This window comes from Sus scrofa, chromosome 8 (assembly GCF_054392235.1).
Source record: "Sus scrofa isolate SSC_HxYL_T2T_F1_AM1 chromosome 8, Sscrofa_HxYL_maternal_Yorkshire_Landrace_v2.0, whole genome shotgun sequence".
NCBI lineage: Eukaryota > Metazoa > Chordata > Mammalia > Artiodactyla > Suidae > Sus > Sus scrofa.
Window position 1 is genome coordinate 73,087,095 of NC_139390.1, and position 15,180 is coordinate 73,102,274.

The 15,180-nt window shown below is 34.5% G+C and overlaps 1 protein-coding gene across 1 annotated transcript in view; it reads right to left on the reverse strand.

Moving 5' to 3' along the window:
* The window catches only part of LOC100624788 (UDP-glucuronosyltransferase 2A1), a 40,871-nt gene extending 33,215 nt beyond the window's left edge, over positions 1 to 7,656 (reverse strand). The window contains exons 1-2 of the mRNA XM_003356958.5: positions 7,517 to 7,656; positions 2,888 to 3,658 (exon numbers count right to left, since the gene is read on the reverse strand). Of these exons, the coding sequence (XP_003357006.3) occupies positions 2,888 to 3,605 (718 nt within the window). The 5' untranslated portion in view covers positions 3,606 to 3,658; positions 7,517 to 7,656. The remainder of the gene's footprint in view (positions 1 to 2,887; positions 3,659 to 7,516) is intronic.
* Positions 7,657 to 15,180: the final 7,524 nt, after the last annotated feature.

Here is a 15,180-nt window from a genome sequence, read left to right on the forward strand (position 1 = left end):
ATGTGCAAAAGAATGAAATTGGACCCCTATCTTACATCATATACAAAAATTAACTCAAAGTGGATTACAGACTTTAAATGAAACAATGCCATTTGCAACAATATGGATGGACCTAGAGATTATCACATTATGAGAAGTCAGAAAGAGAAAGACAAATACCATATGATATGAATTATATGTGGAATCTAAAATACACCACAAAAGAACCCATCTATAAAACAGAAACAGACTCACAGATATAGAGAACAGACTTGTGGTTGCCAAAGGGGAGGAGATGGGGGGCGGAAGGACTGGGAGTTAGAGGTTAACAGATGCAAACTATTATACATAGAATGGGTAAACGACAAGGTCCTACTGTATGGCACAGGGAACTATATTCAATATTCTTAGATAAACCATAAAAGAAAAAAATAGAAAAAAAGACTATGCATGTATGTACGTCTAACTGAATCATTTTGCTGTGCAGCAGAAATTGACACATCAAAAATCAACTATACTTCAATTTAAAAAATAAAAACAATTTTTAAAAATGTATTAAAGACTTTTATGGTTTCAGTTCTTACTGAACTGAAACCACAAAACTCCTAGAGGAAAATATAGGCAGTAAGTTCCTTGACATAAGTCTTGATGATGATTTCTTGGCATCAAAAGCAACGAAAGCAACAAAAGCAAAGGCAACAACAACACACAAATAAACAAAAGGAACCCTGTCAAGGTAAAAAGCTTCTGCACAACAAAGGAAACCATCAACAGAATAAAAAGCAACCTATCATATGGTAGAAAGTAGTTGCCAATCATGTAACCTGATTAATATAAATATAAAAACTTAAGTTAATAGCAAAATAAAAAATATGACTGAAAATGTGCAGAGGATCTGAGCTGATATTTTTCTGAAGAGATACAAATACAGGAAAAGGAGCTCAATCACCAAGGAAACTAATCATCAAGCACTAATCATCAAGGAAATGCAAATCAAAACCAAACTGAGGTATCCCATCACATCTGTTACCTGTTGGATGATTGCTATCCAAAAAATAAAAGATAAATGTTGGTAAGGATGTGGAGAAAAGGGAGCCCTTATGCATTGTTGATAGGAATGTAAACTGATGCAGCCACTATCAAAACCCATACGGAGGCTGCTCAAAAAATTAAAAATAGAACTAACATATAATCCAACAATTGAATTTCTGAATATTTATCATAGGAAATGAAAACTAACTTGAAAATATATCTATGCCCTATGTTCACTGCAGCATTATTTACAATAGCCACGCATAGTATCGCATTTTCTTTATCTACCAATGGACATGTAGGTTGTTTTCATGTCTTGGCTACACACACACACACACACACACACACACTCACACACAAATAATTTATTTAGCAATAACAAAGGAGGAAATCCTTCCATTTGGGACAACATGGATGGAACTTGAGGTCACTATGCTAAGTAAAAAAGACAAATACCGTTAAGATTCCATGTGTATGTGGAACCTAAAACAAAACAAAACAAAACCCCATAACTCATAGATACAGAGAGAAGATTGGAGGTTGCCAGAGGTAGAGGGTGGGTGAAATGGGTGAAGGTGCAAACTTTCTGTTAATAAAATACATGAGTCCCGGGGATGTGACGTAGAGCATGGCAACTACAGTTAATGATAAACTGTCTGTGTATTTGAAAATTGCCAAAAGAGTAGATTTAAAAATTCTTATCACAAATAAAAAATCATAACTCTGTGCGGTAACAGGTGTTAACCAGACTTACTGTGGTGATCATTTAGAGATATATACAAATATTGAAACATGGTGCTGCATACTTGAAAGCAATTTTTTCTCAGTTTATAAGCTACTCAACTAGTACATGCTCTTACCACATCTTTCCAGGAGTGATGTTGTAGCCTACAGTCTAACGACCCTCCATGCCAGTCCACATGTGTCCAAGTATTTTATACAAAATTCAATCCATTCATAATGTATCCCTTTAAAGTTTTACCTGTTGCTTCTTAGATAAAACTCAGAATGCTTAGCATGAAGTGCAAGAGGTTTTGAAAGTATATATTGAACAAATTCATTCTTGCAGTCCTGACATCTCCAACATTCTTTGTGGTGCCTCCCAGCTTTACACTTTGACCTTCATAAATACTGAATCATCAGTAATACCCAACACACATGTGTATATTTAAAGACTTTACAACCTCGGACACACTGTTTCTCTCTACACACTTAGTTTGCAGGAAAATTCATATTCACTGTTTAAAAATGTCCTGTGTATCATCATAACTCAAGTTTTCTAGAATACCACTCTCCCTTGTCACATACTGCCTTTACATTTTCTCTGCCCTTTATATATATTTCCATTATCCACATCATTCATACTATATTCCTTTTCCTGTCTGACTTCTCTGTTTGACTGTGAAATCCTTGAAGCCAGGAATTTTATCCCAGTCTTTGTTGTAACCTTCTATTTAAGAAAATGCCTAGTAAACAGTATAAAATCTATGTGCAATAATCAGATATTATCCATGAACATATACGTTGTTCAACACACACAATTGTCTGCAGAAAGCTTAATCTCTTCCAGATTTCCCCACATCCCACTGAAGTTTCTAGGCAATTTCTATTTTCAATGCAATATCTAAATGAAAATTTATTCCTATTTTTAAACTTAGGTATTTGTTACCATGTTATTTATAGATAACATAAACTTACAAAACAGCACACTGTAGTTCCAAAGCATGGCATCTTTTATCTTCTTTCCTGCTATTAAATGCTAGTAATAGATAGTAATCAGTATGTAGAATCAAGGAAGAATAGCCACAGAGAAATGGAGAAGAAGCGATACAAGGCTCTGTTTGTTCAAATAACAATAATAAAAAAGGTAACATACCCAATTCTTTACTGTAGTAAGAATCCCATGATTTCCAAAGAGTATTAAACATGTAGTCCTGTAGATGGTAGGAAATGAAATTTCTTATTCTGTCAGTGAAAGACATCTGGTCGGTGAGTTCTGATAAAATAGCAGGAACATAGGAAGGAGGGTATGGTACCTTCCCACAGTGCTTTTCCACTGTTGAAGCTGGAGAAAACCTCAAAGAGTAGATAAATGGAATTCCCAGTTTCAAAGCTACTATATCACCACAAGGAAATACTGGATCTGACAGCAAGACCTCAAATTTGTTTCTCTTCAGCTTTTCCATTAGCTTTTGGTTTTTAAGAACACCATCACAGATTTCTCTAGACATCATGTGGAAGTCCTTGATAACTTTGGCCATCTCTTGATAGAATCTCCAAATGGTTAAAGGAGATGGTCTATTTTCCATCCATGTCAAAACAAAGTTCTTGATCACTCCTTCTATTCTTTCTTTGCCAAAGGGCACCTGATATATTTCGAACTTGAGAGATGGGTTAGAGGTCGGCGTGATGAAAAGTGCACCAGAAGCAACTAGGACAGTCACATTATGCTCTTTTTTAATCAGTTCATCTATAATTATCTTAATATTTAGCCAGTGACTCCCTTCCATTGGCCAGATCAGAACATTCCCACCAAGAGTGGTTCCTAGGAGGCATATCTGAAGAGACCACAATAGAATGTTCTTGTTCAACATGATGTGGCTTGATGTAGACTTGATGAGGTGTGATACAAACAAAATTGTCTGCTCTTTAAGCAAATAGGAAAGACAAATTATTTCTCAGTTTTGTTTCAAACCATTGATACTCTTAAGAACCTTTCATTCTACCAAATCATGTTGGTCATGGAAGTGCCACAATGATAATTTTACGACAACTCCATATTTAGAAGTAACATGTGTCTTACCTCTCAACCTGTTGTTTTAGCTTTGGTTAAGATTCTTGCTCTCAAATTCTGTTTTTGAACTTATCCTTCAACCCTTTCTTTGCATCTCGTAATTGTTAAATGATTACTACTAAGCTGCTTAAAGCCACAGTATATCTCAACTCTGCACCCAGGCCTGGATCAGATTTCCTCAGATAGGGTCGGAACTTACTCAGAAACATAGAGTGGCTAATGCCATACGTTTTCCAAAATTTGACATATTTTGCTAATATAATATCACTAGCAACAATTGAAGTTTTAAAGTAGTTCTTAGTTATTAGTATATAAGATTATTGCAAAGAGAATACTTTTAAAAAGCAAAGTATGAACACTTTAGTAAGTGTAATATTTATTAACGACTTAAGTAGTATGTTTAGAAAAATATTTCTCAGTGTTAATGAATCACTGAGAAAAAATTTACAAGTAAACTATATACAAATAATATATACAAGAGTTGATGGGTCATATTACCAGGGAATAGGATCTATTTGAAAAGAATTGCTGATTCACACATTCTTCTATTGAAAGTGCTGCTCAAAATCTAGTTTACGTGAATAATAGCTACTTGACAGCTAACTCAGTTTTTTTAAATTGCTAGCATTTGGGGGCTCACTATGTGTCAGACATCATGCAAAGTGTTTTACATGTGTTGATCTCATTTATTTCCCACTAAGAAAAAAGATCAAGTGAGGCAGTACTGTAATTATTCCCACAAAAAAGAAGGAACTATTGCTCAGAGAGGCTGACTTGACAAGTTCATACAGCAAAATAAAGAAGGAACTAGTGTTAGCAGCCTTAAGGCTCTTTGCCTCTCAGAGTCTACTATGTTAACCACAAGGTTACCCTATCAGACTGTGTCATGTCCCCTTATTAACTATAAGGCACTTATCATATAAACCATAAACTGCCCCAAACATACTGATATAATATAAAATGCACAATATAAATTTGTGTACTCCACACCGAATATTGTAAAATCAAGTCGCCCCAGTAAAATAATCTTTATGAAACCTGTGCATGTGTATGTGTCTGGGAATAAGCAGAGATGACTCTTTGTTTTAATAAATCTGTTGAAATTATTTTTTTTAGTGCTGTCTTTTCTGGGCTCCCCATCATCAAAGACAATCTGTAGTGAAACATTAACTGATTGATTAATTCAAAGCTTAGCAGAATTATCATTCAGCTCATGGGGTAGATTGCAATTCAAGTTTCTGTGCTATAGGATTTTATGCTTTACACAAAATTTCTGCCTGCTGGTGTCAACCTGGTCCATAGTTACTTGCCAGGAAACTTTAAAATCATTGATCCACTAGGATGAACAATTGGTCATAATGTAATGTCATTTTATTCATTTTATTTACAAGCAAGGAATCAAGGCCAGTTTCAGACAACTAAAATGTAGTCTTTTATGGAAGTTATTTGTGTTTATTGGGTACCTACTAGGCACAGAACTCCTTCCCAAGCTAAAGATGAATCAAAGAGATACTTCTCATGTCCATTTTACCGTCTATCAGAAGAAGATAAGAAAATTGCCTACATAAGGTAGCAAAAATCTGCATAGTGTATTAAAGACAGCATGATATTATATTTTTAGTATCAATTATGTAAAAAAAAATCCTAGCTTAACATTATGCTGCTTAATATATATGAGACTTAGAAAATTAAAATTTAAAAAAAACTTAGAAGCTTTTTTGAGTTTAAAACTCTTGGGAGTTCCTGTCATGGTGCAGTGGAAACAAATCTGAGTAGCATCCATGAGGATGCAGGTTTGATCCCTGACCTTGCTCAGTGGGTTAAGGATCTGGCGTTGTTGTGGCTGTGGTGTAGGCCAGCAGTTATAGCTCCGATTTGACCCCTAACCTGGGAACCTCCATATACTGTGGGTGCAGCCCTAAAAAGACACACACACATACAAACTCTTAGCAATATAGCAAGTATTAAAAGTTTTTTCAAACTATTGAGGTTAAATTTTAGATTTGTTTTGTGCTCTTAAATTTAATAGAAAACTAAATGATGAAATTATATTGATCACAGAGGTTTAAAGAAGTTGTAAAACAGTTTTTTCCCAAAAATTAGGGTTTGAAAACACTATTTTAATTATTCTGACCTTAAGATAACCTAAAGCTAATCTACTCTTTCTGGAAAATTTTCCAGAGACTACAACTAAAAATATGATTAATGTATTTGTGAAATCAATTGAATTCAAAGAAAAAGCTAATATTTGGAAAGAAGCAAGTATATACAAATATTTTTTATCATAGATGATGATAACAAAACATATGCTTTACTTAATTGCACAGAAAGGGAGCAAGCATAGTATTTACATCACCAAAATCAGTTATTGTTTTCACAACAGGATTTTCTTTAGAGAAACTATAAAGTTTCTTTTTTATTCTTTCTTTTTTTTTTTTTTTCCTGCCTTTTAGGGCCGCACCTGCGGCATGTGGAGATTCCCAGGCTAGGGGTCTAATTGGAGCTGTAGCTGCCGACCTACGGCAGAGCCACAGCAATGCCATATCCCAGCCACATCCACAACCTACACCACAGCCCACAGCAACGCCGGACCCTTAACCCACTGAGCAAGGACAGGGATTGAACCTGCAACCTCATGGTTCCTAGTCAGATTAGTTTCCACTGTGCCATGACGGGAACTCCTAAAGTTTCTTTTTTTTAATAAATACATTTGACTTTGCATAAAACTTACTTGAGGTTTACACTACATATATATATATATATAATGTATGCATATAGGTTTACTATATCCATATATATACATATATATATTATTTTATTGCAGAGTATTATGAAAATAAAATGCCCACTGAAGGATGACATCTTGATCTTTATAAGTGTTCTATCTTTTTTTTTTTTTTTTTTTGTCTTTTCTGGGGCTGCTCCCGCAGCATATGGAGGTTCCCAGGCTAGGGGTCGAATTGGAGCTGTAGCCACTGGCCTATGCCAGAGCCACAGCAACACAGGATCCGAGCCACGTCTGTGACCTACACCACAGTTCACAGCAACGCCGGATCCTTAACCCACTGAGCAAGCCCAGGGATCGAACCGCCACCTCATGGTTCCTAGTCTGATTTGTTAACCACTGAGCCATGATGGGAACTCCTATACATGTTCTATCTTAAAGACCATAGTGATCTTGGTGAGGATCGTCCTTGCATTCTCCATTCTTTTTTTTTTTGGTTTTCAGGGCCCCATCCATGTTCCCAGGCTAGGGGTCGAATTGGAGCTGTAGCCTCTGGCCTACACCACAGCTCACAGCAACGCCAGATCCATAAATCTTATTTGTTACTTTATGTGTTGGTTAATGAAGAAAGAAATGACTTCTTCACTGATTGGAACTGAGGTACCTAAAGCTTTAAAGAGGCCAAAGTGCTCACATTTAGATAAAACTCCCAATTTTTTGCTCTATAATATAATATAATTTCCTCACTATCTATAAAATTACTGAAGTGTAACACTGGGGGTGGGGGTGGGAAGGACCCTTAAGTTATTAAAAAAAAAAAAAAAACCCCGAAAACTTTTTCAAAAGAAAGTAATGAAATACACAAAAATTTAACTCACAACCTTGTAATGATTAACATTTCTTTTGGAAGAAAATATAAAATAAGCCCAAATGTGCATTACATACTACTTACATATTGCTTGTCATAAGATTTAAAATTTCCTTACCTGAAATTTTCAGCCAGAACCTTAATAGTGCTCATTTGCCATTAGGAAGAACTTGAACTTAGATTAAATGTTAGTTGAATAAGCATAACTTATGAGAAATATGATCTTAAATGGAGAAAAGATTATACAGATCTTATTACTCTTTGCATTCCCCACCCATTACATTACAAAGCAGATTAATTTTTTGTTAAAGATGTGTCCTTCTATTGGTTCCCTGAACTGAATACTGACTTTGCTATTATGGTCTCTTCAGCCTCCTAACTCCACACCAACCTAAGTATGTCTAGATGTATCTGAAATAATTACTGGCAAAAATTAATAATCTTAGGTTATTATTCAGAAGTAGGTAAAAATCCATATCTCTCAAGCTCATGCAGCATAAGTTATTTTTACTATTATTAATTATAAAACATTTTAAATTAGGTCTCTTTTTTCTTTTCTACTAAGACCTTTAGGGTGATAGTAGTTTATGTTAATTTAAATGTAGGAACTATGACAAAACTGAATTGCTCTATATAGCAAAGAAACATCTCTGGGAAATCCTGTAGTTTTATTGGTCTTTATAATTATATATTTAATAATTATAAATTTAATTATATATTTAATTTTATATACTGATAAAGACCACTAAATAAGTGTTTGAAATCTGTACGCTTATATTATGCAATATCCTTGGGGGTGAAAATTATAATTGTATTTCTTCGGGCAAACATTTTGAAGGGAAAAAATAAGTTGTCTCTTTCTATAGTGTCCCAAATATGTTATATTTAGTAATTAAGTACTGGAATATAACATGGCCATTTATTGTTGTAATTGATAAACAGCTGTGATGATAACTTTCATACGGATTGAAAATAGGTTTAGTCCCACAAAGATGCATGTTGTACAATGGTAATGGAGAGAAAAGCAGGAGATATTAGAGGCATCCCACGGCATTTCAAGTTGAAGTCTCTTCAACTGCATACACCTGACTACCAGCATTCTTTCTCAGCTTATGGAGTTCAAGTTCAGATAAAAGAAAACCAATACATATTTTATAGAATAATTCTTCATCTTTGAATCATTAATATAATTTACCTATCAGCTAAATAGAAAAAGTCTAAGCAAATATTTCAACACAAGCCTGCAAATTAAAAACTTGTCTGAATCTCTGTACATCTAATAATATATTTTTCATCATCACACTTGGCTAATAGCATGGATGATAAATGGTTTCTTTGATCTCGCATTTTTCGCTAAATAGCTATTAGACCATATTCAGTTGTCTTTCTTAAGTTGTTACAAAAGACAACAATGAAGTCAAAACTTTTCCTGCAAAAAGCCAATGCCTGATTGTTAGTGTGTGTGCTTTTGACTTATATAATTTTTATAAATTATTTTGCAAAAGGTAACATCAATGGAAATACTCAACAAAAAATCTATAATAGAAAAAGTTTTATTTTAGCCAAATTGAGTACTAAAGAGTTTATAAAAAGTTTTATTTGAGCCAAACTGAGTACTAAAACTGAGGGGACACCAGCTCTTAAAGCACTTGAATTGTGTCCTACCAGACTGCAAAATGGGGGAGGCTTACTAAGGCAAAAATGCAAAATGACATAAATTGTCAAGAATTATAACTGGAGCTGGCAAGATGTAAGGGTGCAGTGCATGTTAAGCAAGGATTAGTTGGAGTTTGGAATTGTTGCATAGTTACAAGGGGAGACCTTGAGACTATATGTTTGCAGCTGGCCGCTGCTAGCAGGTATTTTCTTGAGAATAACTCCTGATGTCTGTGGGTCCAATGTAATTCAGAAAATTCAAATTCTCAGCGATATGGATGTCTGACACTACATCCATAAAGGCCACTGAGCTCCATTTTGAATCCTGAACCATATTTGCAACATTTTTATTTTTTAAGTGCATTATTTTCTTTAATAGTTAAAGCAGAATCACAACGCAAGTTTAATCAGACATGAACAGGCTGGCTTTTTTTTTTTTTTTTGAAGTATAGTTGTTATGCAATATTATGTAAGTTGCAGGTGTACAGTAGAGTGATTCATAATTTTTAAAGGTTATGCTTCATTTATAGCTATTATACACTATTGGCTCTATTCCCTGTGTTATGCAATATATACTTGTAGCTTTTTTACCTGATAGTTTTTACCTGCCTGCTTCTTTTTTTCTTATAGTCACTAGTTTGCTGTATTTTTTAGACTCCACATTTAAGTGATATGACAAAACCTTTGTCTTTCTCTGTCTGACTTATTCCACTTAGGATAACGCACCCCAAGTCCATCTATGTTGCTGTAAATGGCAATATTTCCATCTTTTATAGGGCTGAGTAATATTTCATTGTATATGTATACCTAATTCCATATTTACATGTATTTGTATATATAGATATATAGATACATACCATATCTTCTTTATCCATTCATTGTTGATGGACACATAGTTTGCTTCCATGTCATGGCTCCTGTGAGTAGTGCAGCTGTGAACCTTTGGGTGCCTGGAGTTGCTGGATCATATAGTAGTTCTATTTTCAGTTTTTTTGAGAAATCTGCATACTATTTTCCCCAGTTTGGTGCACCAATTTACATTGCCATCAACAGTTACAAGGGTTCTCTTTTCCCCCATTCTGGCCAAAATTTGTTATTTGTGTTCTTTTTAATGATAGCCATTCTGACAAGTGTAAGGTGATATTTCATTGTGGTTTTGGTTTGAATTTCTCTGAGAATTAGCAACATTGAGCATATTTTTAGATGCCTATTGTCCATCTGCATTTCCTCTTTGGAAAAATGTCTATTCAGGTCTTCTATCCATTTTTTAATCGGGTGACAAACAGGCGGTTTTGATTAGCCTAAATCTCAAGTTAAATAATGCTTTTGAACTTGAACTAGAACTTTACCTGGGTCTCCAATCTGCTGTCCAACCCTAAAGATTTTGTACCTACCAAGCTACCACAGTTGCATGAGCCAAGTCTTTGAAACAAATCTTTCTTTTTATGTCTGTGTATGTAGGTATGTACATACGTACGTGTGTATGTACATATGTGTATATGTATGTATGTATGTATCTATCTATCTATGCTATATACACTTCCTGTTGGTTTCATTTTTCTGGAGAAACCTAACACACTCCACTTAGCTAGATTATCTACAGTAGCCTCACTTCCATGTCCAGTGTTTGGTACAGGCTATTGGCTGGTTGGATGTTTTTTTCCTATCATTGCTGTTTTTCCTATTTTTTTCTCATGGAACAGGGAGTGAAATTTTGATGGTGAGAAAACTAGTTTCAGCTATATTTTGAAGCCCAGTTATATTTCATTTCAATGGTTTTGAAAATTATACAACCTTAGATATTAATTAAATTATAGTGTATTTTTAGAAGTGTTAATAGCCAAAATAAGTGATAATTTATATTATTCCTGGCTCAAATTATCCTAAAAATATGTCACTGGATCCTATATTTTGCTAACAAAATCTGCTTAAACATTTAATATATTATTATTTTAACTTTAAATAGCAGTGGCCCTAACCTGAAAAGGCCTTCTTTGATAGATATCAAGGAACCTAGTGATTGGAGTATAGCTATGACCTTTCTTATTAAATATGTTGTGTGAGTGCATATTGGTTTTGTATATCTATGTATGCATGCACTCACACATAATTTGTTTTATATTTTATTTTTGTTTATATTACATATTTGTGTATTTATGTAATATATATACATTTATAAGCATATATACATTTATAGTAACAGCATATAATATTCTCAAGTATATCTAGGTGAACTTTATTTTTACGCCATCAACAAAATCATAAAAATTCTAATAATTTGGACTCATTAAACCTAGTCGGTGTTATCAGCTACCGTCCACGTGGGGGCAAGATATCCTAAAGCAAGATAAAATCCTTGGCAAAGAAGCCAAGCAGGAGATCCGTCCTTAGCCTAGGCTTAACATCCACATCTGTCAAATTATACACATTTATGTATTACAGTGTTGAAAGGGCTTTCACAAACCGCTTCTGTGGAATCCTCATAGATGTTCTGTGACCTTTACTTTGTAACTGGGGAAACCAAGGTCAGAGTGTTCCTAAATCAAGTTCGTTCGCCCTAATGACGTGAGCCAAATGCTGAGACAAGAAGGTTGGCAGCAGAGGGTTTATTCCTGAGGGAGCTACTCCAGAAGATGAGAGAACAAATCTCAAATCAGCCTCTCCGAAGGCGATGAGCTCTGGAATTTTAAAGAATAAAGAAGCAAGGTGATTGGAGGTGCAGGGGAAGGTTATTGGTGGCAGGAAAAGGTGTGGTAATAGCTGCTTTGCTGCACACTTATCTGAGTTACATGCTTCATGGGCCAGGTGCTTGAAAATGATGAGCTTATTTATCATGACATGAGTTTCTGGTCCTTTGACATCAAAAGGATATCCATCAGACACTCAGGCCAGGCTCAATTGAATGGTCAATGGTCTCAACCAGTTTGAACTAGGCAAGATTAACTCCCTGTTCCACAAAAACAATTTAAGCATAGGTTGTTAGAGTGACCCATACATCAGAGGTGTTATCTATAGAAGCAAATTAAAGGAATCTTATGATATATTGTCTAAGCTATGTGAAGCTTGTAGGGTATGCAATTTTCAAGAACAATTCAAGTAAGCTTGATCAGTAAAGGCCGGTTACAGCATACTACTTGGTAAGTAAGTTATAGTTTAAGGGATCTGATGACTACCCTCAATTTCAAGAGATGCTGAAAATTTCCTGACAATTGGAAGCTGGAACAACATCTTATTTTCAGCGCTTACGTATTTCTTATTACATTACATTTTGGCTGCAAAATAATAGTGACAAAATCACGGCTGAAACTTCTGTATATTTTTCATTACTCCGTTGTCATTAATTAAAACTGCCACCTCTGCAGAAAGTAGTTTTCAGGAGAAAATGAAATTTAGAAATTATTTTTAAAATTTAAAATCCTTAGAAATCCTTGATGAAGACATTCCAAGGTGTCGTTATTATTATTTTTTTTCCTCTAGATTTTTCTGAAGCACAATGAAGTCTGAAAACCACTAGACTGGGTAATTGGACACACTGCAAATGATTAGGAAAATAAATAGCATTTTATATAATTTAATGAGTAAAGAACTGATGTCTTGTTTCTAAAATTTGGAAAATCAACTTTATAATAAGAAACTAGCAACCATAAATTTTCCACTTTTAATTTTGAGAATAAGTATTGATTGGAATACTGTATAGCACACACACAATTCATATTGCTCTAATTTATGAACTGCTATGAGCAACTATTGAAAATGAATTATCTGACCTCTATTTTTTTCAATCATTTAAAAGAATTGTGTCTCCATATCTATGCAGGAACAAGAGAAGAAGTTAAAAGAAGAAAATACTGAGAGACAGAAAAGGAATATGGTAAATATTTTGCCTGAATATAAAATCATATAGTTTAGGCACCATACACAGAGTTTTATTTCATGCAGCTTTAATAAATAATTAATATCAAAATGACTTAACTATGCTTAGAAAAAAAACATTGAAAATGAGTAGGAAAATTTTCCAAATTGAATTTCTTGTAACCTTACACATATATTGCGAAGGAACAAACAGGCAACCAAAAAAAAAAAATTATTTTTTAAATATTTCCTTTAATGAGTTTGGAAGGGCTTTGTCTTTTACTTATCTTTGGCAAGCCAGCTCCTTATTGTTTTTTCCACAAGGTGGTGCTATAATTGTGACTTCCATTTATTAATTGAAATATAAGATACCTTTGGTACATTTAGGAATAACTTGAAGTTTAGCTACCAAGACCTGTTTTATAGTTACTTGTCAGTTAACAGTAAAGCCCTTGTCAGTGGTTTTTTGATCACTTGTTAATGGTCATGAAAGACTGTACAGGAAATGATTTAGAGAAAAACATATATACTTTGTTCTCAAGGCCAGGAGCAAAATCCTTACTATACTTGGCCATGTATCCTGAAACAATAAATCTCTAGTTACAGTTCCTATAAACACAAGAGTGTGGCCAAAATGTAAGAACAGAAAATTCTCGCTGTGCTTATTCATCAGGACTTGAGTCAGTTTATTTTTCCCCTCTTCTTTTTTTTGGTTTTATTTTTACGATTTGGAATTCTGTCATTTAAAAGAAACGGCAAATTCTGTAGGAACCAAAGTCAATATTGTGTGAAATTGGTAAAAATATAGATTAATATGGTACTCTAGGAATTGGTGCTTTTGTGACTTGTTAAGTTGTTGTGAATAGTATATCATTATGTTTTTTGTTCATGAATATGCATGTATAATTCGGATTGTTTAATGATCTTAAATACATGTTGTATTGCCCTCTCAGAAAATGTATTTATTCTATTTATTTGAATTGTCTGTGGGAAAAAAAAATTTGTTGTTATTTGGAGTTTAAGATATAATAAAGTCAAAGAGAAGTTAGAATTAATGAGATTTATTGCATTAACCTTTCTTCCTCTACCCCCCAAATTATTTTTATTTCAACCTATGCAATTGTTATTGTTCTTTTGACATAATCTTGAGAAAGTTTGCTAGCATTGAGAATCTTGTCATTTAGTGAAGATAGCAAGGAATGCAGAACTAATCATTTTCACCCTGTTTTTGTGTTAAGATTCACAAAGTCTTTACACATTATACACAGCTATATAATTTTGTGCTCAGTAGTACTGAACCTGACTTTGGAAACCGGAGTATAAATAAAAATCAGCAGAATAGTTTAGAACTGGAAAGGGACTTGGAAATAACCTAGTTGATTGCCCTTTTGGATACAATGAAAATATATATAAATATTTGGACTTTACCCCTGGCTCCTGGCACAGAGCTCCTAAAACTTGGAATTCCCAGAGTGATAAGAATGTTGCCTTTTTCTTCTTCTTCCTCTTCCTCTTCTTCTTCTTCTTCTTCTTCTTCTTCTTCTTCTTCTTCTTCTTCTTCTTCTTCTTCTTTTTTGGTCTTTTTTTAGGGCTGTACCCATGGTACATGGAAGTTCCTGAAGTAGGGTCCAATCTGAGCTACAGCTGCTGGCCTACACCATAGCCACAGCAACACTAGATCCTTAGCCCACTGAGTGAGGCCAGGGATTGAACCCAAGTCCTCATGGGAACTAGTCGGATTCATTACCACTGAGCCAGGACGGGATCTCCCATGTTTTTTGAGCCCCTTTTGACCACACCTGAGTTTATGCTTATGAAGTGACTCTTGGGGCCACCTAGATAGCTTTATGATGGGACTAGTTGCCAAAAGAAAAAAAAAACAAACATCTGATTGATTAGAAGATTAGAAATTTTAGTCCCACTCTTAAACTCCCTGGAGGAGAAAGAGGCTGGAGATTAAATTTAATCACCAATGACCAATAATTTAATAAATCATGTCTGGATGATAGAACATTGATTAGAGAAAAAAAAACTTTGAAGTGACAATTTAAGGCATCTTCCTGATTGGTGAACACACTGATGTGCTGGAAGGTGGTGTGCCCAGAGAGGGTGAGGAAACACTGCACAACCATGCTACCTCAATTCCCTGCTCTGTGTATCACTTCCATTTGGTGGTTCTTGTGCTGTATAGACTTTACGGTTAAACTCTAATTGTAAGTATGGTGCTTTCTGAGTTTTGTGAGCCCTGCTAGCAAATTTTCAAGCCTGAGGAGT